At 51.2% G+C, this 23281-nt stretch overlaps 1 protein-coding gene across 1 annotated transcript in view; it reads right to left on the bottom strand.

The window, feature by feature from the left end:
- Positions 1-23281, bottom strand: part of PLA2G4E (phospholipase A2 group IVE) — a 40843-nt gene that overhangs the window by 13798 nt on the left and 3764 nt on the right. The window contains 11 exon segments of the mRNA XM_059915569.1: positions 2231-2367; positions 3670-3805; positions 5676-5713; positions 6135-6221; positions 6312-6472; positions 7464-7524; positions 8029-8071; positions 10003-10043; positions 11082-11213; positions 14808-14944; positions 20526-20598. Coding sequence (XP_059771552.1) covers positions 2231-2367; positions 3670-3805; positions 5676-5713; positions 6135-6221; positions 6312-6472; positions 7464-7524; positions 8029-8071; positions 10003-10043; positions 11082-11213; positions 14808-14944; positions 20526-20598 — 1046 coding nt within the window.

Below are 23281 nucleotides of genomic sequence, written 5' to 3'. Positions count from 1 at the left end.
GGTGAGGCCTGGTCGGGGAGGGGAGAACATTCTTACTCAAAGTCACAATTGCTGCCGTTTCTTGACTGCCTGCCGTGTGCCAGGTGGAGTACATTGCTTAACAGTGAAGATTCTGGACCCAGATCTTCCTGGGTTCAAAACCAGACTCTGCCACGCACCAGCCATGTGATCTGGGCAAGGTACCTAACTGCTCCTCACCTCAGTTTTCCCATCTGTGGAATGGGGAGAAGGATGATAACTGTACCTACCTCACAGCGTTATTGTGAAGATGGCGTGAGTCAATGTAAAAGGATTAGGACAGTACCCGGCCCGAAGTAAGTGCTGGGGCCAGCACTTGACCCCAGGCTTTGCTGATTCCAAATCCTGGACTCTTCCCACTCTGCCACATTAATTCCCATAATTGTGATGCCAGCTAAAGACTTACTTCCCCTTCTTCTTCTTAACTTCTATGTGGGCAGTGGGGAGGAGTAAAACAAAGATAGAGATCCCCCTAGCCCTGGGTCTTTCCCTCTGTCTGCCTCTGCTTGGCCTGGACCCGGCTTTTCTCAGTCTAGGTCAGGACAGCACCCAGGAATCCCCCTCCCCACAGTGGACCCAGTCTACAGCTGCACAGCTGTCTGAGCAGCGGCCTCTTCCTTCAGGAGATTTCTTCAACAAAAAGTACCCTGTTCTGCATAAGGTTCACGCTGTTACTTTCATACCTTTAAAAAGCTTTAAAAAAACATTACAAATGATTGATTTTGATTTTACAAAACTCCTTCCCAGTGCTTCCCCAGGCCAGGAGACACCCTACCCACACCCTAGCTGGGTCTGAGTTCCTCCCAGTTTCCTGCCTGGCCCAGAGGTAGGCCAGGAGGATGCAGGTGCCCCTCTACCCTGATGCAAGCAGGTTTATCTCCTTAACCTACTTCCCATGGGCAGCGGTTTATCGGTGAGATTAAGAATGTGGGCCCCTCCCCCACCCCACCCCACCCCCAAAAAAAGAATGTGGGCCCTGGACTCAGACAGCCTGGGTTGAAATCCCAGCTCTACCGCTCATTAGCTGAGTGACCCTGGGCAAATTCCTTTCTTTCTCCAGCTGTAAAATGAGCATAATGACAGCATCTTCCTCATAGTCTTCTTGTGAAGAAGAAATGAGATAGTCCATTGGAAGCAGTCACCCCAGTGCTTGGTGCAGAGGCAATGCCGGTAATTGTCAGCTATCCTTCTGTCCCACCTGGGCTGAAGCCCTGGGGCCTCTGGTGCACCAGGAACCCTTGGTTTTCCTCACATCCACCCCCTCAAATGAAAGTTACCCAGAGCCCCTCCAGGATGAGGGACACAGCTTGGGACGTTGAGGGCTCTGAGGCCCACTAGTTACACACAGAATAAGATGCAGCCCTGGCTGAGAGGATGTGGGTGGTCACAAGGCCTGGGTCACCCTAGACCAGGGCTGCATTATGACTTTGGTGGGCCCCTTCCACCATAAAAATATTAAAAATGATCTTCTATGACTGTTGTATAAAGACAAATATAGTGATCTATTACTATATATTAAAACATTCTCTTCAACCTAGAAGGTTTTTTTTAAAGAACTTAAAAGAAATTACAACATCTTTGTGGGCCGCCACCGGCATCGTGAATCCCAGGCGCCGTGGCTCCTGTGGAGAAGCCGGCCTCGCGCTGGCCTCACCTGTCGGGGGAGCTGAGGGCTCACTCTCCCTGCTCACCAGCCAAGAGTGAGGACGGGGAGCCCGAGGATGCCTGCAGGGCAGAGGGAGCACGCAGGGATGGGGGTGGGCTGGAACGTGGCAGCCAGAGCAGCGGGCCAGCTGCACCCACCCCAGGAGACTTGGCACAGTCTGAGAGAGGGCAGCTGCTGGGGAGATGCGCCAGTGGCACCAGTGGTTCACTCATAACTGGCTGCCACGCTCCTGGGACCCTGCCATAGTAATGGAGTAATGACCAACACGTGTCCCTGGTGTACCCAGTACTGGAAGAGCATCTCACGACAACCCCATGAGGTCAGGGCTATTACGATCCCCACTTGACAGATACAGAAAATGAGACTCAGAGAAGTTCAGCTGCATTCCCAAGGTCACACAGCTGTGAGGGGTAGAGCTGCCCAGGTGTCATGAGTCACTCTAACTTGGGGCGGATGAGCTTTACCAGAGACCCCACCCCCACCCACCGGCCAGTCTGTTGGCTGCTTGCTCTGGGCTTCACCAGACAGTGGCCCCCGGCTCCTTACCAGGTGGCCCCCGACAGGCCAGTGATGTAGCTGGCACAGTTCAGGATGTTCAGCTTCTGCAGCCCCAGCAGGTGGCCATACATGGCAGTCATGGATCTTATTCCACCCCCAGTGGCCATGATGGCTATCAGTGGGACCTGGGGGCACATGGAGGCAGACTGTTGGGGCAATGCTGGGTAGGGGAAGACTTGGAGTGACAGGCGCTTAGAAGGAACAGTGGAAGAGGAAGCGCTGGCTACAGAGAGCAGAGAGTGGGGACTGAGTGACCTGAAAACTGCCTTTCACAGAGTGTCAAGCCGCCTGGTAGGTCTAGAACTGGACCTTAGTTCCAAACCCAATGGTCGGTGTCGGGCTTGGTAAATTAGAAAGCCGTGGCTGGAAGAGTTCTTGGCACTATTAATCGAGCTCTCAGTTAACAGATGATGAACTGGGGCCAGAGGGCTGGGTGGCTCGCTCAAGAACCCAGCTAAGTGTGTGATTCCCTAATGGCTGCAAATCAACACCTGCTGTAGAGGGATTTGATGTCAGGGCACATGATATGTGGTCCCTAGAGACCATATGTGTAAAAGCAGGAGTAAATGGATTTTTGATGTGGGAAGCACAGTTGTCCCCTCTGGGTTTACTTAGGTTTAAGGTGTCCTCAGTGTGTTTCCCTATAGACGGGAGAGCGACGCGTGGAGTCTTTGCCAAGACTCACTCTGTTTTCATCTGAGTGGGGACTGTAAGACCTACTGTCGGCCGAAGCCCCCATCACAGCCCTCCTCAGGGACGAGGTCTCTGTCTACACCTGTGGTCGGCCTCTGAAGCGCGGGCTCTCCGAGGGCTGACCTGCTGCTCAGGGGAGTGTGAGCCTCAGCCCCTAGCAGGGAGGTGACAGAGGGCTCTGGCAAAGGTACCATCATCTACGCTGTGCGCAGAAGCTGGCCCTGCGTGAGGAAGCTGCTTCTCTCCAGCCCCCCAGTGCTGTTCATTCTGGGGTGGGTGTGTGTGTGTGTGTGTCCGTGTGTGTGCACGCGCGTGCGCATATATTTGGGGGAAGGGAGAATTGAAGAATGAAAGGCCCTGGGCCTTTTGGGTGGAGGTGTGCAGAATGTGGGAGGTGGTGGAGCTTCCAGTGTTTTCGTGGCTGGGGAAAGGATGCCACATTGTCCCGTGTAGGTAAGACATCATTCATCATCTCAGGATCTGTTAGTGCACGGGGAGCAGCAGCTGGGGCTCCTTCCTTTCTCTCTACTCTGCCCTTCCTGCCCCTTGCGAACGCACAACTGAATCACATCCAGCACAGCCCTCACCTGGGCACCTGGAACCTCAGCAGTAAGGGCCACCAGGAAAGGCAGTGCTGAGGCTGCCCTGGGCCAAGGGAGGGACTGCAGGGGGCAGCTGGCAGGCACAGTGTTCGAAGGACAAGCCTGGCTCTGAGCGGACCTCTGCTCACCCACCTCGTCTGCCTGCAGGTCCTCCTCCAGCTGCAACACCTCCTTCAGCGCCTCAGCCACCACCACCCTCCGCTTCTGCAGGAACTCCAGCTCTGCCTGGCACAGGCTGAAGCCCAGCCGCACGTCCAGTGCCTGGGAGCTGTGGGGACAGAGGACCTTGGCTGAGCGGGTCTGTAGATGCCACCTCCATGGAGAAGACATGGCTTTAGGGTCAGTTGGACCTAGGCTCGAAGGCTGGTTCTGCCAGGAATCACCTTTGTGACCTTGGGCCCCTGCTTTCTCATCTGTAAAATGGGGCTAATCGTGCTTAACTCCTGGCACTGTCTTCAGCACTTAATGAGATAACAAATGTAAAGCCCCAAAGCCTTAGCTGGTGCACTGTAAGCAGGTACTTAACACAATTAGGGACGCACTGAACCCTCTGCCTCCTCAACGAGATCTGGAAAGTCTTGAAAGGCTTCCCCCAGGCACCTTCTAGAGCCCAAGGCCAGACATGGGTGACAAGAGGCCCTGAGATCCTTTTGGCCAGTCCCTCTGAATAAGGCTCTACAGTAGGGCTCTTCTGAGCTGGATAAACAAGGTCCTGTTCTCATGGAGCTCATATTCCTTGGTGAGCTTTTCCTGCTCCCAGAGTAAAAATCACCCTGTGTGACAAAAACCCTTCACATCCCTGATCTCACCCTGTCACCCCCACAGGTCTGCAAGGTGGGTGGGGCAGGAAGAGCATGCCCAACACTTGCTCTCTTTTTATCACATCCCTGATGTGAGCAAGTCCAGGCTTCTGGCCTGGCATCAAAGCCCCGACCTGATCTGTCCAGCCTTACCTCCTGCTACTTCCTGGAAGGGTCCATCGGCTCTCAGAGCCCAGGAGTAGTCTGGGTTCTGAGCCTCCTCCCTCTGCCCACCAACATCCCTTGCATCCTCCAAGGCCCTGCTCCCCAGTGACTCCAGGAGAATGGACCTTGACAATTTCCAGCCTGAGTCTTAGTGACCCGAGTAACTATAAAGGTCACATCTTCTTGAAGGCAGAGCCTGGGAGCTCTCCCGTTATGTTTCCTTCATGTCTGGTATAGGCCTGAAGACACAGCTGTGAGGAAATCTTCCCTTGGCCTCAAAAGGAATGAATAATAAAACAGCAATAATAATAACATTTGTTGATATTTTCTGAGTTTCCCACTTCGCAGATCACTGATTTCTTCACATGTGTTATCTCACTGGATCCTCAAAGCAACCCAGTGATAGACAGTACTCTTGGTATTGCTCTAATTTACAGATGAGAAAAACTGAGATTTAGAGAGGCTTAATAACTTGACCAAGGACAAACAGCTATCAAATTGTAAATGGAAACTACAGTCACTTGATCTTCAACAAGGGTGCCAAGACAATGCAAAGGGGGAAAGAACAGTCTTTTCACCAAAAGATGCTGTGACAACTGGATATCCACATGCAAAAGAATGAAGTTGGACCCCTATTTCACACTGTATATACAAATTAACTCAAAATTGATCATAGACCCAAATTGAGAGCTAAAACTATAAAACTCTGAAAAGAAAACATGGGAGTAAATCTTCATGACCTTGGATTAGGCAATGGTTTTTTAAATATGTCACCAGAAGCACAAGTGACAAAAGAAAAAATATACATACACTGAAGTTCACCAAAATTGAAAACTTCTGTGCTTCAAAGAACACCATTAAGAATGTGAAAGACAGTCTCCAGAACAGGAAAGATGTTTAGAAATCATATATCTGACAAGGGGCTTGTATCTAGAATATACAAAGAACTTTTACAACTTAACCATAAAAGGCAAATCACCCACTTTAAAAATGGGTAAAGGATTTGAATAGATATTTCTCCGAAGAAGATATACAAATGGCCCATAAGCCTGTGAAAAGATGCTCAACATCCCTGGCCATCAGGGAAATGCAAATCAACACCACAACAAGATACCACTTTAAGTCCCTAAAGATAAATAAGTCAGAGGGACAGACCGAAAGAGGGCACTTTACCAGGGTGTAGACTTCATGTGTAATTCACAATTCTTGTTCTGGGAATTGAAAGATGAAAAGTTTGTCAGGGATGACAGGTTAGAGCCAAGTGCTCCCAACCAAGTAAGAGGAGACTCACCACACGGTGCCCCCCGCCCCCCCCCGCCGCCCCCCGCCGCCCCCCGCCGCCCCCCGCCGCCGGCACTTGACTTAGCGCATGCAGCGCCCCCGCCCGCGCATGCGCACACATGTTCTCTTCTGGAAGTCCCTCGCCCCCAACCTGGCTCACCTTCCACACCTTGTCTTTGGCTCCACACTGCAGCTCAGCAGTCTCCTACCCCCCAAGACTCCTCTACCCTGCCTGACAGACCCACCACGAGCCATGCCCCCACCCCGGCCCCCCAGGCTCGCCCCGTCTCCCTTCCACAGGCACTCCAGGCTATGCTGCTCAGGGATCCCTTCCCAGACCCAGGCCCTCACCACAGGCAGGGTCACCGCCTGGCCGTCACGGAGGCAATCCAGGGGCTGGCACACAGGGCCATTCTTGCCCGCACCGCAGCAGGAAAGCTGGAAGGATGGGCCGTTTTGTGAGGGGAGGGGCTCCTCCCGCCGCCCGCCTGAACCAGCCCCTAACCCCCTACTGCCGCAGCCTCCTACCTCAGAGCTCCGTTGGCTCTTGGGCACCTCCACCTGGACCTGGGGCTGGAAGTACTTGGGGAAGTGGAAGCAGGCAGGGTTTGGGCGGCAGGGCTCCAGGCAGTGTGAGATGTGCTGGGTGTGCTCGAAGGACTCCGTCACTGTCACCAGGAGGCCCTTCACTGGAAGAGAGGACACGAGAGAGCTGAGACCCCTGGGAAGCCTCCCACTTCCCACCCCAACTCAGCCCAGTAAAAGGCTTAGGGGAGGCACCCAGGACAGGGGTTTAGAATTACCGAGGGCACTGGTTAAAATGCCCCAGAGAGTCTCATTCTGAAGGGCCAGGCGGGGCCCAGGAATCTGCGTTTTTACAAGGCTTTGTGTGTGTGTGTGTGTGTGTGTGTGTGTATGTATGTGTGTGTGTGTGTGTGTGTGTGTGTGTGTGTGTGTGTGAGGTCTGAGAGGCTGAGTTTTCTGGACTAGCCCTCCTAGGTTCTGCTCCTCCACAAGGTGCCCCAAAGTTACCTTCCCACTGCACTGAAAGCAGGCCCTCTCCTTGCTGCCAGTTTGGGGGCAGAGCCTCTTCCTTCCGCCTCCCTCCCCCATGCCAGTGGGGCTCTGTGCCGCTCTCCTCTCTGCAGACAGGGCTGGAAGCCTTGCATGGGGGGGATGGGGTGGAGTGGTGAGAAGGAGAGTCGTGTATTTGCGGATCTCTTAGGTCCCTGCCAGCTATAAAATGCTAGGATTCCATTAATTGCAGTCTGACTAGAGGAAAGGGTGCAGCTAGAGGGGACTTGGGTGTTGTCGGGGCCCTCCTGCCCTGGGTGCTGACCACTGCTCTAGACCCAGGGAACCCCCCATCTGGCAGGCGTGTGGCGAAGACTGGTGTGGACAGATGAGCAGTACTGTGTCACTGACCCGTGGTCCAGGGCGTTCATCAAGCCCGGGAAGCTCTGAGGGTCTTGTGGGGACCTGAAGAGCAGGCCCTTCTTAGAGCAGGGGGAGGACAGTGGTTAATGACCCCTGAGGGTGAAGTGATCCCAAGGAGTGTCAACCAAGCTTTTGGTTTCCCATGGAGCCCAGGGCAGCCATAGAGCAGCCAACTCTGGTGTTGACAGGGTTGGGAAGTGGCACTGCCACCCCCCAGCAGGCAGAGGTAGTAAAAGGGCTCACTTTTCCTATTCTTCTGTCTCCTGGATTCTGCATGAACCTCCAGGCAGGACACTTGTCGAGACTGAAACAAAGGAAGGGGAGGTCATTTTGAGCACAAGCTGCCCGGGATGATCTACCAGGCCACAAACTCCCAAAGACTGATTTTCGGGGGAGAGATTTCCTTGAATCCTGAGGCTTTAGATGCATCTAATTGAAATGGCTGTACCAACAGCCTAATTATGAAAATCTTTTTAATTCTGAACTTGTGCTTATAGAGAGATTGGAGTTGGGGGAAAATGGGGCGGGACTGATTCTGAGAGTGGGTGCTTTTATTAGGGAGGTTCCTGAGGTCGTCGTTTTGGGAGATGGGATGCTGGTCCAGGTGTTTCCTCCCCAGGAGCAGGAGCCCAGCTGCTGCCCCCACCACTGCCTGCAACCCCTTTGTCTGGCTTCAGTTAGTCTGACTCCTAGCGGGCTCTGGGACAAGGGCCCAAGTTGGGCCTGGTTTTCCCTCCCACAGTTCTGTTCCCAAGAGCAGCAGCCACAGGTGGCCTCTGGAGCCACAGGAGCCTGGAAGGACAATTACCACCAGCACGCCATTGGTGATGAGACTTTCAGGTGGAGAGGGGCTGAAAAATAAAATGAGAACTCCTGGTCAAGTCATATCGTTCTTTCTAAAAATTTATTTTATTGCAGTAGAGTTGATTTACAACATTGTGTTAATTTCTACTGTGCAGCAAAGTGACTCAGTTATATACATTCTTTTTCATATTCTTTTCCATTATGGTTTATCACAGGATATTGAATATAGTTCCCTGTGCTATACAGTAGGACCTTGTTGTTTATCCATCCTATATACAATAGTTTGCACCTGCTAATTCCAAATTCCCAATCCAACCCTCCCCTACCCCCTCTTCCCCTTGGCAACCACAAGTCTATTCTCTAAGTCATATCATTCTTGACTGATTTCTCACAAAGGTGACAAACAGCCTACGTAGGGTCAATAAGGAGATAGCAGAGCCTTCTTAATCCTTGTGAAAAATACTGGCTTAAGAAACCTTAGATCTGCAGATTGTCAAGGGGAAAACTGGCATACATTTTAAATAGAATGTCCAGGAAAAAAAAAAGATTTATAGGTTAGAGGGAGTAGAAGAGTTTCTTTTCTTTTTCTTCCTTAAAGGGTAGCTGTTCTTTATGTCCAACCAGATGCAACTGCATGGAGTTAAGAGGATAAACAGGTTGCAAGAAAAGGCCAGAGCCCACCATCTCGAGCAGATGTAACAGTTCTGGTAGCAAAACGGACTCATCCTCCCTTCTGTGCTTTATTTAATTTGTGCATTTAACAAATAGTTTTGACCCAGCTAGAGAGGGGCCTGGTGAGCGTGATATGTCCTTGTGTTACAAAGCTGAGAAAACCTCCAAGGTTGCAATTCACCTAGGGGAGTCCACAGCCTCCCTTGTCAAAATTAAGCCCAAGATGACTGTGTTTCCAGATCAACTCCGATTACCAGTGCTGACATATTTCATTTTGTAAGCCACTTTCTAATTCACCCAAGGAATGTTTTTCCCCCTAAAAGTCCTGTCAAACCAAGAACTGAAGGAGAGAGCCCAGATTTTCTTTAATGTGAAACAAATAAAGTTGATTTTAATTTGTCAAATTTAATTTAAATTTTAATTTAAGTTGATTTTAATGAGGCACCTCCAATAGTTCCAAGACCCCCTATGCAGAGGATTCTCTGGGTGGAATTTGACAAGCGCTCTTGTTCTAGTTCCTGCCTCTCATTGTCCCCCTGTCCCTGGGCTGATCATAAGTCCAGGGGACTCAGTTCTGCCAGGGTTAAGAAGCTGGTTGCCCAATCACAAGGCACACTGCTGCCCCAGGGCAGGCTTGTCCCCTCCCGGCAGGGGCCCTACTCCCCTCTCTCACCACCCTTTCCTTTCCTTTCTCTCTCTGTGTCCTCTTCTCCCCAAACTCCAGCTCTGTGACCCAATTCCACTTGAGTCCACGGCATAGTCATATCTCCAGGACCCTGGATCTTTTTCTTAATTGGACATGATGAGAAATAACCCCACATCTCTGTCCTGAGCCTCCCCTTGACTCGGTTCCAGAGTTGGCTGCAGAGGGGCATGGCCTCTGCTTCAGGCCAGGGTTTGGGGGAGTTTGTTCTAACAGTCCTGGGTCCAGGAGGAGACGCCTTGGTCCTGACCTCTTTCTCAGCATGGCCTCAAGAAGGCCCTATCCCCATGGTGGCAGGAAGTCTTCCCAGAGGCCACTCTCAGAAATGCTGGGGAGCTGAGGCAGGTGATTTGGCCAGAGTACTAGATCTTTAAAGCAATACTGACATCGGTAGACCTGGATGAGAAGGGGTGGGGCCCAGGCACCTACGGAATTTAGAAGTTCCCAAGTGATTCTGATGCACAGTGAGGAGCGTCAGGGGTGGGCGTAGAAGTGGGGGTGGGGAACTGCAGAAAGGAGGACCCAGCTGTACAGTGCCTGTGCCCAGAAACTGCTTTGGGGTCAGGACCTTGGTGGAATCCTGGGGGGTTGGGTCCTACTCACCTCTCCTCCAGCAGGAACTCCACCTCCAGTTCCTCCATGCCCTGCAGGGGGAGGAAGAGACTGCAGTTGTGAGCTGTGTCTACACCTCTCTGCAGACCAGGATCCTGTGCCATCCCAGGAGACCCTGTGGACCTGCCCCTGTCCTTCGCACACGGCTGTCCTGCTGTCTTGGAGTGGGGGCAGCTGCTCCTGGCTCTTTTTGTCCCCTCTGCCTCCCTCTGTCCCCAAGTCTTTCATATCAGGAACATCACTGACCACCCAGGGGAGGGTCAGGGTGTGGAGGTGACCCCTAGCCCCAGCAGGTAACTCTCTCCGCCCCAGAACATTTTCCTTTCATCTTCTCCCTCCAGCTTCCATTGCTCTCCTTCTTCCCCAAGGGGCTCAGGGCCTGGGGCAAGGGAGATATTGCCCCCAGCAAGCTCAACTCTGAAGGCTAGGAGCCCCTTCCTTCAGCTACTGCTTTGCATCTCTTGCTGTGTAACCTCAGGAAGTCATGACCTCCCTCACTGGACCTTAATTTCCCCACAGAGTATAAGCCAGGTGAGGGCAGGGATGCTTGTCCCTGAGGTGTCCCCAGTGCACAGAACAGTGCCTGGCCCATAGGGCATTCAAATACTTGTTGAATGAATTGATAACATCCTGGGTCTTTTCAGCTCTGACTTTTTCTGATTTGCAGATTTGCACTCCTTTATCCTTATCTGTCCTCTGTCCCCTGGGACCGTCCCAGAAGCAGGACTCTGAGGGAAGAAAGGGAATCAACACTTATTCTGTCTCCATTTTGTACTGTGAACAGTGCTAGATGCCTTAATTATGTATTCTCATTTAAGCCTCGCAGTGACCCTGTGTGGTAGGTATTATTATCACTATTGCATAGACGAGGAAACAGAACTCAGAGGAATTAAGTAATTTCTGCAGGGTCACAGAGCTATTGATAGTAAGCCAAAGCGCTGGGATTTGAACAGCAGTGCTGTCTTCTCCTGACCTGGCTACAGAGAGAGGATCCCTTAGAACAGCATCATAGGAATAACCAGCTGCCCCTCGTGAAGCAGGAGGCTGAGGGCTGGGGCACCTGCACCCACCTCTGTGTTGAGTGGGAACTTCACGTGCGTTTTCTCTCGGAAGCAGAGCTTGGTGAGGTCATAGAGAACTGTCAAGAAATGGTCATCTGGTGTCACTGTGTCTTCATCACAGACGCTCAGCTCTAGCACGTTCTAGGGGAGAACGGAGGGTGCAAGTCTGGTTAACAAGGTTGCATCAACCCATTCCCAGGATGATGGCCCTGACCTCAGTCCTAGTGAGGAGGTGGGTCTGAGGGATGGGGACCAGCACAGCTCAGGTGTGAGGGACATCTGTAGGGACATGAATTAAGAGAGGAAAGTGTCTATTCCCTTCTTTGCAACTCTCTGAAGCCTTCCTGCCCTTCTTCTCTGATTCTCCTACTGGGGAATCTTGCTCTTTTGCAAGCTTGGCAGGGGCTTGTGAAGTGTGAGGGATTTCATTTCACCTGGGGGAGAGATGGAAGGGCACAGCAGACAAGAACCCTGTCAAGACATAGAATGTATCCAGCATTGGACCCAGGAGCTGAAGACAGTTCCTTTGGCACTAGAAAACCGAGCCAAGGGAAGCTAACATCTTCACACTCCAGGGGAGTGATGTGGCAAAGATTATAGAGGGTTTGACTGGGTTGGGATGACATATTGGAACTCTATCCTTTGGCTCATCAGCCCCTAAAGAGGTCTCATGGATGGTCCCAAAGCAGTATGTCAAGGATGGAGCAGCTGCCCTGTCATCTGGCTGAACTCTAAGGTCAATGATTTTAGGTGACATGGATTGGCCTCTGAGGCCACTTTTTCCAAGGATCCTGGGAGATGTAGGTTGGGGCTGGGTTTGCCTCTTTGGTCCCTATCTAGTGGACATGAGGTGGTTCTGGGGGTTCCCAGCTGAATGAGACCTGTTGACTTTGTAATGACTAGAAACCAGGTGTGTCCCTGAACCAACCCAGCAGCCCCATAGATCTTCAGACAAAAGAAACACAAATTCTGGTTTCAAGATGGTAGGCTGAGCCCAAACTGAAATCCCCCTTTCTCACCAAAAACCATATATATGATAGAAAAGATATTTTTAAAACAATAAATATAAAGCCCTTCTTGAAAACAAAAAGGATATGTCATTAACTCGGAATGGAGAAGCATCCCTAAAAATGAAAGCAGTAAGCTTGATGGAGCTGTCAAGCCTCAAATGCCTCAAGACTGGGTTTGATGCCTCCATGATGAGGCCAAGCTTGTCTTAAGGGCACCCTGCTGACGCTGTCACAACTCAGGATGTTCAAGAGAGGATTCTCCCTCAGGAGATATGAGCTCAACTTAGAGTCACCATATATCTGAAGAAGACAAATACCATGAAACAGCAACTCAGCAAATGAAGAACACACACCCACGGAATTAGAAATAATAAAGCCATCTAAAAAGGATTTAAGATAGAGAAAGCCCTCTGGCCGGAATTAGACTGGTCTCAGACCTAGTGAGTAGAATGGCTCTTCTCTACATTCTCCTGTTTGGAGTATGTTCTGGAAGATACTGGAAACACACTCTATTTTGGGGCAGGAGACATCCAGTTCCAGTGACAATTAGGTAGAAGGACAAGAGAGACAGGAAAGAGGGTAGAAGGATAAGTATGCCTAGAGGGACAAGCGTGAGACAGGCAGAAGGAAGGAGTGGGTGAGTGGGGAGACAGGTCGATAAGAGGACAAGAAGTTGGTAGAAAGAAAGACAAATAGGGACTTCCCTGGTGATGCAGTGGTTAAGAATCTGCCTGCCGATGCAGGGGACACAGGTTCGATCCCTGGTCTGAGAAGATCCCACACGCCATGGAGCAGTTAAGCCCGTGTGCTGCAACTACTGAGCCTGCGCTCTAGAGCCCGCAAGCCACGACTACTGAGCCCGCGTGCCACAACTACTGAAGTCTACGTGCCTAGAGCCCATGCTCCGCAACAAGAGAAACCACCGCAGTGAGAAGCCTGCACACCGTAATGAAGAGTAGCCCCCACTCACCGCAACTAGAGAAAGCCTGCACACAGCAACGAGGACCGAATGCAGCCAAAATAATAAATAAATAAATAAATTTATTTTAAAAAAAAGGCAAATAGTCATTATACTACAAAGTCACAGTAATCAAAACAGTATGGTACTGGCACAAAAACAGAAATATAGATCAATGGAACAGGATAGAAAGTCCAGAGATAAACCCATGCACTTATGGCCACCTAATCTATGACAAAAGAGGCAAGAATATACAATGGAGAAAGACAGTCTCTTCAATAACTGGGGCTGGGACAACTGGACAGCTACATGTAAAAGAATGAAATTAGAACACTCCCTAACACCATACACAAAAATAAACTCAAAATGGATTAAAGACCTAAGGCTGGATACTATAAAACTCTTGGAGGAAAATGTAGGCAGAACATTCTCTGATATAAATCATAGCAAGATCTTTTTCAATCCACCACCTAGAGTAATGAAAATAAAAACAAAAATAAACAAATGGGACCTAATTAAACTTAAAACCTTTTGCACAGCAAAGGAAACCATAAACAAAACGAAAAGACAACCTTCAGATCGGGAGAAAGTATTTGCAAATGAAGCAACTGACAAGGGATTAATCTCCCAAATATACCAACTGCTCATGCAGCTCAATAAAAGAAAAAGAAAGAAAAAAACCAAAAACAACTAAAAAACTAAACAACCCAATCAACAAATGGGCAGAAGATCTAAATAGACATTTCTCCAAAGAAGACATAGAGATGGTCAAAAAGCACACGAAAAAGTGCTCAACATCGCTAATTATTAGAGAAATGCAAATCAAAACTGCAGTGAGGTATCATTTCACACCCGTCAGAATGGCCATCATCAAAAAATCTACAAACAATAAATGCTGGAGAAGGTGTGGAGAAAGGGGAACCCTCCTACACTGTTGGTGGGAATGTAAATTGCTATAGCCACTATAGAGAACAGTATGGAGGTTCTTTAAAAAACTAAAAATAGAGCTACTATATGACCTAGCAATCCCATTCCTAGGTATATATCCAGAGAAAGCCATAATTCGAAAGGATGCATGCACCCCAATGTTCATTGCAGCACTATTTACGATAGCCAGGACATGGAAACAACCTAAATGTCCATCGACAGAGGAATGGATAAAGAAGAAGTGGTACATATAGACAATGGAATATTACTCAGCCATAAAAAGGAATGAAATAGTGTCATATGCAGAGACGTGGATGGACCTAGAGACTGTCAAACAGAGTGAAGTCAGAAAGAGAAAAACAAATATCGTATAATATCACTTATACGTGGAATCTAGAAAAACAGTAGAGATGAACTTATTTGCAAAGAAGAAATAGAGTCACAGATGTAGAGGACAAACTTATGGTTACTAAGGGGGGAAGGTGGGTGGGATGAAATGGGAGATTGGGACTGACATATATACACTACTATAGATAAAATAGATAATTAATGAGAACCTACTGTATAGCACGGGGAACTCTACTCAGTGCTCTGTGGTGACCTAAATGGGAAGGAAATCTAAAAAAGAGGGGATATATGTATACGTATAACTGATTCACTTTGCTGTAAAGCAAGAAACTAACACAACATTGTAAAGCAACTGTACTCCAATAAAAATTAATTTAAAAAAAGAAAGAAAGACAAATAGTCATAAGAAGGGCACATGATCAAAGAGAAGGACAAGCCGGCAAGGAGGGGAATAGCAAGCAGGGCAGGCAGGTGCTGTCCCCCACGTCTCACCTTCACTTGGGTCTGGATCTGGAACTTGAAGGTTTCATTCCACTCTGGGTTTCGGCAGTTGGAGATGGTCCTAGTCCTCAGCCTCTTATGAGAGGTGGTGGGCAGCCAGAGGCTCACAAAGCAGTCTGTCTGGCTTGCTGTCCGAGGAAGACAAGGGTGGAAGGGGAGCGTGAGGAGCCAACCCAGGTCCAGAGAGGAAAGAGTGTGGAGGCAGAAGCCAGCTTCTGGTCCCCTCCTGACTCATGGCTCTGACTCTCCAGAGACCTTTGTCCCAGAACCCTGAGAAGGTCACGGACTGCAGGCTAGAGGTTTCACAGAGGGGACCCAGGTCCCACTGACTGTTCTCGTGGACACAGATGGCCTCTGGCTCTTCTCAGCAGCACCATGGCTCTCTGAGCAAACACCTGTTGGTTTGGGACAAGGTACAGCTGCACAATTTTCCCTCTGCCAGGGGAAGATCTGGAGGACTAGCCCCCAGGGGTCCAGTTTATCTCTTGCCTTAGCCCAGGGCACCAGGGAAACCACAGTAGGGCCCAGCTCTTCCTCTGGGCTGAGGAGCAGCAAGGATTAGAAGGGACACCATCGGCTGGGAGTCAGCGTAGAGGGCCCCAGCGGGGAAGGGCCTGAGTGGAACAAGCTATTCAGCAGGATCTAGGGGTAGGGACTACCATCCACACATGACTAACGTCTCAGATACACCACAACGGGCTTTTCATATCTCTACTGGTCTCCCCACATGCGGTGTGTGACCCAAGAAGCCCTCACATCTAAGACCACATACTTTATTTTTCATTTGAAAGAACAACCCAACTGATGCTGCTGTAAGTACTCTGGAGAAGGACAAAGGCTGTGACCTCAACAGGCCCTCCTAAAGTGAAAGAAGGCCTCCTGGGTCTTCTGTTTGGAGCAGCAGAAGGCATATGGTGAAAAGTGGCAGCCCAGCCCAGCTCCTTCCCTCCATTCTACCTGGGAGGAGGGAGGAAGAGGTGCCACGATTGCCCTTGTCACTCTTCTGGCACTCTGCTTTGGTCATTCCCAGGGTACCCACCCAATTCGTAGAGAACGGGAACAGTCAATACAGTTTCCAGTGTCAGAGAGTCTTCTAGATAGTAAAGCTGGGCAGGGATGAGAGTTCTGTACTGATAAGACTCATCCAAACTACCTCCTAATTATAATTAATAATGTCCTGTGAGAGTGGAACCAGAGGTGACCCCCCTCCCCAGACTGACTTAGTCCTATATCGTCTCTATACTGAGAACTTTATCAGACTTAATAACCATGGTTTGCATCACAAGCATCCCTAGTTTCTGATTTCATCCCCGCTGTCAGGTTAATGTGTGAGGGCTCACCATTCAATGAATTGGAATTCATGGCCTTCCTCCCATTGAATAGAGGTGAGATGACACTGTCCTTCAGATGTCATAATCATCATTAATCCAAACACAAAGAATGACCCAAACCCAACAGAATCAAAAGAAAATGATGACATCATCCCTATCTTTCCTTCCACACCCAACCTGTTCTACCTCACCCGCAACTCAGGTGTCCTGACTAGACACCAAATATCGCCCTTGGCTCTCACCTTGAGTCGACTTAACTCCTTGGAGCTCTCCAGCCTATCCACTTCTCCCTACTCGCATGGCCACTGCCTTGGTGCAAGCCACCTTCATCTCTGCTGCCACCACCCCAATGGGTGCCCTGTCTTCTGTCCTGCCCCACCCTACACTTTTCCCTTTAGAGAAACCAGAGGGCTCTTTTCCCATCTGACCATGTCACTCTCCAGTTTAAGATCCTTTAGTGGCTCCCATATGCCTTCAGGAAGGAGTCCCACCCATTCAGCATGCCTGCCCCTCCCACTTCCCCAGCCTCAGCTTCATCTTTCCAGCTTCCCTATCACCCCAGCCCCTGCCCTGCCCCCAAACACGCACACACACACACACGCACACACACACACACACACACAGAGGTGCGTGCACACATGCACGCACGTAAACACTCACACACATGTGCCACCACTCACACTCCAGACTCCAGCCAAACCCAGTCCCTTGTAGGTCTCAAAGGCCATGCCATCTTGCAATGAACACCCTTCTCTTCCTCTTTCACGCCACCCTTCCTTGGTTAGCCCCTTCAGGTTGCAGAAGAGACCTCCTCTGGAAGCCTCGTCTGAACCTCCAAGTCTGGGCCAGGTGTCCCTTGTAGCCCAGGGCCCTCTGCTCTCCTCCCGTTGGAGCACTGGCTACAGTTCACTGCAATGGCAGGTCGGTGCATCTGTCTCCACCGCCCACTGCACCCTGGGAAGCTCAGGAGACCCATGTTGGCACCGCTAGTTATTTGTTGAATAAATGAATGATAGAAAAGCCCAACTTCCTGCTATTGGGCTGTATCAGTACCCAAGAAATTCTGGGCTGAGTCACCACAGATATAGATAGGCAAGTTGGCATGTTTAATGGCTCTGCTGAGGGAGACTCCCTGGGGACCTGCGTAGTCCTCCTGGACCCCTTCCTTGGCTTTTCCTGGGCTCTGGGGCACCTCCTGCTGGTCTGCCTCCTGTGCACAAGGAGCCTGCAGGCAGGGACCCACCAGCCCTACACCCACTTGCTTAGCATGATTTGAAGGGCCCTGTAAAGGCCCCTTTCCCTCTAACATCCCTTTCCTATCATCAGTCCATGCCTAAAATTGTCCCATTAAATCCACTAAATAAAGTTTCAGGATTTTTGGCCTAAGGCTTAAATGTCTAATTAAGATAAAAAGACTCCTGGAAGAGCCAGGATTGATCAGACACCCACATGTCAAGCATTAATTTATTTCCCAGTTCTTTTGCAGGGAGCCGTTCTACCTCCTCCCCCACAAGGCTGGGAAGGAGAGTGCAGCCCAAGAGGGGATAATCCTGGGGAGGGAGGGATGATGAGGTAGCTGCCGGGCCCAGATGACGATCTGGGGCATCATTAGCTGACTGTAAGGCAGTGACCCTTGAGCTGCCAATGAAGAGTGGTTAAGCAAGGATGACCCAATTCTAAGAACTTCAGGGACTTCAGGGAATTTCCTAAGCACAGATAGGTTCTAACCCTTGTTCTTCATGAAGTGACAGAGGGCTTGGTCATCAGAATGACATGTCTCTTTTCCCAGAATGTGGGTGGCCAAAATGACTCAATGATCTCTACAGATGTCAAGAACATTATCTTCCTAATACCTTAGAGACACCTGCCTCACACCCCCTGGGAGTGCTGGTTTGAGTTTATTTTCCCAAGAGGAATAAAAACTCTTGACAGTGGGGAGATTTCCGGGCCGATTTTCTCCCAGCCCTGGCCCAGGGCTGGGTGGTGTGCTCCTTGATGGGGCAGTCACCCCTGAATCTCATCCCTGAATCTCATCCCTTTCAGTCTCCTGGAAATCTTAGAAACTCAGGCACCCATTACAGGACTGAACCAGAGAGGAACTTGTTTTTGATCCAAGCTGGAAGGCACAATGTGGGGCGAGGGTAACCCAGGACCTGCAAGAGGTTCGGATAGACTCAACCCAGGTGAGGCAGCAACAGAGCCCAGCCTGTGACAACTGTGGATCCAGACACGTGACCTGGGCTGCTGACACCCCCAGATACCATGGCTGCCCCAGGATGCTGTTCTTTAGGGAAATGAGGAAAACATAAAAAGGGGTTCCCAAAGGGGCCAGGGTGTCCCCAAAGGGCAGCCTGTGTGCCAGAGGCATGCGTGGGGAAGGGGGAGAGGAGGGTGGTGGAGCAGACCTCAGCCTGTTTCTCTGGTTCCTGCTCCCCATCCCACCCCCACCTCTAGGGCTTGTAGGTGACGGGTGTAGCAGGGAGAAGACAAAAGGAAGGGGACTGGATGTGGGGGGGAAGGTCTGAGCGCACAGGTGTAGGCATGCCATGAGAGTGTGAGGCCCGCATGACACACAGGGCTGGGACAGACACGCCTCCAGAGGAGCTGAGGCAGGCGAGGCAGCTGCGGGCATGTGAGAGCTGTGGCCGTCCCTGAGGGAAATGGGGTGAGGTGTCTGATGACCCACGTTGGCACGGCAAGAAAGGCAAAAGAGGCAGCCAGGTCCTGGGTCCAGCGGACACTTCCAGGCTCCTCAGATCACTCACTGGTGGCCTGAGAGGTCCCGAGAAGCCCAAGAAGTCCGTGGCCCTCTGGCTGGCCATGTGACAGAGCCAGGCCCAAAGTGATGCTGGCTGCAATTGCTTCCCTGGCATGGGCTCTGGACACTCACCCTCCCAGGGGCCCAGTCTGAATGCTGCCTGATCCCTTTGTTCTCTCTGGGGCTCCAGGGCCCTCCTTCCTCCGCCCTCCACACTCATCCTTACATTGCAGTGTTGCAGCGGCAGCTTCCCAGAAGGTTTGTCAGCCTCTCCCACCTGTGCTCCTGCACAATCTGCATATAAGCCCTCGGGAAGTCATGCAATCCCTGCCTCAAGAGCTCAGGTGCCCATCACTTAGATTCCTGCCCACCCTCTGAATGGCCCTGGCCTCCTCCTCCTGGCTTGTATCCCCTAACCCCCAGCAGTCCAGACCTGGCATCAAATACTGATTCTGCTTTCGGCAGTTAATCCTCAATGTGCGAAATGGGCCCCACAGCCCTGCCCTCAGATTGTGCGGAGGATGAATGGTGTTTGGATGTCTGGCCCCAGGTGGCCCCCAGCAGGGGCTTGAGGGGACGCAGCTCCTCTCCCTCAGACTGGGCTCCCAGGCCTCTGGATGCTCACATCCTGTCCCCTCAAAGCAGCTCTCCTCAGCTACTCCCAGCTTTCAGTGTCCTCCTCCAGTTCTAAATTCTGCGGTGACAAGATGAGAATGCCATCCTCTATTACTACTCTATAATTGCTTTGGGCATAGACACCTCCCCGTGTGTCAAGTCTCTCCCAGGCTAATTGAATCCTGGGGTGAGGGCAGTATAACAGAGCTTTGGGGAAACTGGAGCCCTTGGGCGATTCCTGTGTGGTCGCCAGTGAGTGGGGACCCCCTCAGCCATGGGCCTTGACACAGAGCTTTCTCCTCCTTGAGGGCCAAGCTTCCTCCCTGAATGGGGTGGGGGGAGATGAGGGCAGCATAGGGAGGGGATTTTGTTCTGCCCACCCAGATGCCTTCATTTCTTCCTGAAGCCAAAGACTTCCCTGGGCCCCCATGGTCTGGGAATGCAGCAGGGGCTGGGATGAAAGGGACATCAAAGCTGCAAGAAGACACTGCACAAAGAGCCCTGGTGAGTCAAACCACATCCATGGCCTGAACTGAGGAACTCGGCGCTATGGGGCACCTGGCATGCACTGTAGAACCCGTTTGAGATCCAGGTCCTGAGAAGGGCACTGGGGCTGGCCGGCAGCCGGCGCCATGGTACTCAAGGGCCCTTCCTTCCCCGCCACCCCTAACAGCCCCTAAACTCATGCAGAGGCAAGGAGTGCCCAGTGCGGGAGAAGCTACTCCTGGAACGGATCCCAGGGAGGGGAGAGTGGGGAGGAGAGAGCGAAGTGAGCCGTTGGAGGAGACCGACTGCAGAGGCCGGTCGTGCCAAGGGTGCAGCTAGAGGGAGGGGCCTGGGAAAATGATACAAACCCCGAAGTCTGAAATACAACTTGAAAATAGAGTGCACGCACACACACGCATGCGCACACACACAGCCACACCTGACCTTTTCTCCCCCGGGGCCTGTCTCCATCCTGGTCCCAGACGCAGAGAAGGAGGGAAGAGGGAGGGGGATACTTACCCACGTCAGCCTGTCGGACGTTTTTCATCCGGATGACCCTCACTGTCAGCAGGTGGCATGGAGACAGCTCCTCCTGTGGATTGAGAGGACAGTGGACTCACTCTTTGGGCGATCGTGGCAGGTGGCCTTGACGGAGAAAGCAGCACAGGCCCCCACTGCCCAGGCTCAAGTAACCTCCCCACTGTCCATCGGTGTTTCTGGGCTCTGGAGGATGCTTCTGGTCCCCAGGGGGCCCGAGGCTGTGGACGTGAGGGGCTTTGTCCTCACCCCACTCTGAGCCAGCACACCCGGGAAGAGAGACAGCTTCATGCCTGTTCCGTCCCTGTCTCGCTTGCTTGGATCTTGGAATTGGAAGCCCTTTTCCTGAGCATTTTACCCAGGCTTAGACAAGTCTTTTTACTGTCCACTCCCAGCCCACGCTCATGGCGGACACCATCGGACTCCTCCAACCCACCCACCAACATTTATAGAGGCCTCTGAACTGGAACCCTTTACTCTCCACATCGTCCACTCCATGTTACTAGAATCACTTTCTACCCTTCAAAGAAGATGCAATTCTTCTCTATTTAAAATAATATTGGGGGACTTTCCTGGTAGCACAGTGGTTAAATATCCGCCTGCCAATGCAGGGGACATGGGTTCGAGCCCCGGTCCGGGAAGATCCCACATGCTGCGGAGCAACTAAGCTCATGCGCCACAACTACTGAGCCTGCGCTCTAGAGCCTGCGAGCCACAACTACTGAGCCTGCGTGCCACAACTACTGAAGCCCGGGCGCCTAGAGCTCGTGCTCCACAACAAGAGAAGCCACGGCAATGAGAAGCCCGTGCACCTCAACGAAGAGCAGCCCCTGCTCGCCGCAACTAGAAAAAGCCCGTGCGCAGCAACGAAGACCCAACGCAGCCAAATAAATAAGTAAATAAAAATTTAAAAAAATATAACGTTGGCATTTAGGGAAAAACATGAGAGTATGAAGGGAAAATGTCCCCATAATGCCACCACTCAGAGAAGGTCACTATTTATAATTATTTTAATTTTCAACTCAGACTGTCCACAGATAGTTCATCTGCCTTGGCTGTTATCAGAGATAATACTATTTGTAATAGCATCTACTGAACACTTACTGCAGTAGGGGCGGGGCGGGGCAGGCACCGACCCTTAGCGCGAGACCCTGAGCTCAGGGGTTAGAGGTCCCACTCAGTCAGCCTCGCAGGGGTCCTGGGGCAGAGAGTGCAGTGGAGGCGGACAGCGGCCTTCTCCCCAGGGCCCTCCAGCCTCAGGCCAGCGGGTGAGCTGGGCGCCTGGGGGACAGGCTGAGGGCTGGGTCCTGCAGAGCTCCAGAACCCTCGCCATGGCTGCCCACTGGCCGGGCCCTGGCCTCGAAGCAGCAGCGAACCTCTCCCCAGTCCCCGCCTCTGCGACCTAATGGCGGCGGGGTCTCCATGGGTCACAGTCCGCGGGACCCACCCCTGTTTGGGTGGCCTGAGGAGCCCGAGGGCCAGCTGGCTCCTGGGTACCTGGCTTCCTCAGTGATGAGAGCTGGGCAGGGTCTGGGGATCTGGCCCTGAGGGCGCCGCCAGCTGAGATCTGCCTCCTCAGCCGGGCCTGGGCACTGGCGGGAGGACCTAGACTGGAGGCTGGTCCAACGCTCCCAGGCAGGGAACCAGCCCACATAGGGACCCCCCTCTTCTTACTGGAGCCTGGACCTCGGAGGGCAAAAGTTGAACCTTGGGACCTTGCCCTTTCTTGTCAGAAGAGAGAATAACATTTGTTTTGGTGGAGGTTTACAGGAACATCGTGACCTGACTGTGACCTGACCTCAAGAACAAAGGATCGGACACCAAGAAGTCTGTAACAACTAACTGTGCCCCTCCTTCACCTTTCCTATAAAAGGGCTTTGCTGAAAGCTTTCAGGGAGTTTGGGAATTTTGAAGGCATGAGCCACCAGTCTCCTTGCATGGCCCTGCAATAAACTTTCCTCTGCTCCAAACTCCGACGTTTTGGTATTGTTTGTGCATCGGGTACACGGACTTGCGTTTGGTAACATTACTATTTGCTAGACACTTCTCTTATAGTTTCTAATCCTCATAAAACCTTTATAATAGAGGTATTGCCACCTTTTTAAAAGTTAAGAACTAATTGACATATAACATTGTATAAGGTTGAGGTATACAACATAATGATTTGATATATGTATTTAGTATTGCCATATGATTACCACAAGAAGTTTAGTTATCCATCATCACACATAGTTAAAATTTTTTTTTTCCTTGTCATGAGAACTGTTATTTTGATGGCTGTCCTTCCAGCCTCTTCTGGGGCTTAATTCTGACCAGGAACAATAGGACGATGGCTGGGAAGACAGTTGTTTAGTCCCTGAGATAGATACATACGTCAGTTTTAGGGCTTCTTCCTCCTCTCTCCCCAGCAGCTGCCTCAAAATCGGAACAAAAGCCACACTGGCAGACACATACAGGTCTGAGGATTCCTTCTGTGAGATTAACTCTGAAATGTTGAATATATTCATGGTCAATAACTTGCTCTAATGGGATTGCCTTTTGAGCTTTGTAACTGGGCCGAAGGTCGCACACACTGTTTCTCTTCTGGTTCTGGAAATACGGCTCAGCCTTTGGCCAGTCTCTGGGCACGTGGGCTCCTCATTCTCACTCCCCACCTGGGCAGAGCATGTGTCCTGGTTTGATCTGGTGAGGAGGCAGGAGTCAGCTTTCGTCCAGGAGAGCAATTCTGGTGAAACCTG

The sequence above is a fragment of the Balaenoptera ricei genome, chromosome 2 (genome assembly GCF_028023285.1).
Source record: "Balaenoptera ricei isolate mBalRic1 chromosome 2, mBalRic1.hap2, whole genome shotgun sequence".
Taxonomy (NCBI): Eukaryota; Metazoa; Chordata; class Mammalia; order Artiodactyla; family Balaenopteridae; genus Balaenoptera; species Balaenoptera ricei.
This window is presented reverse-complemented; position numbering and strand designations above follow the sequence as displayed.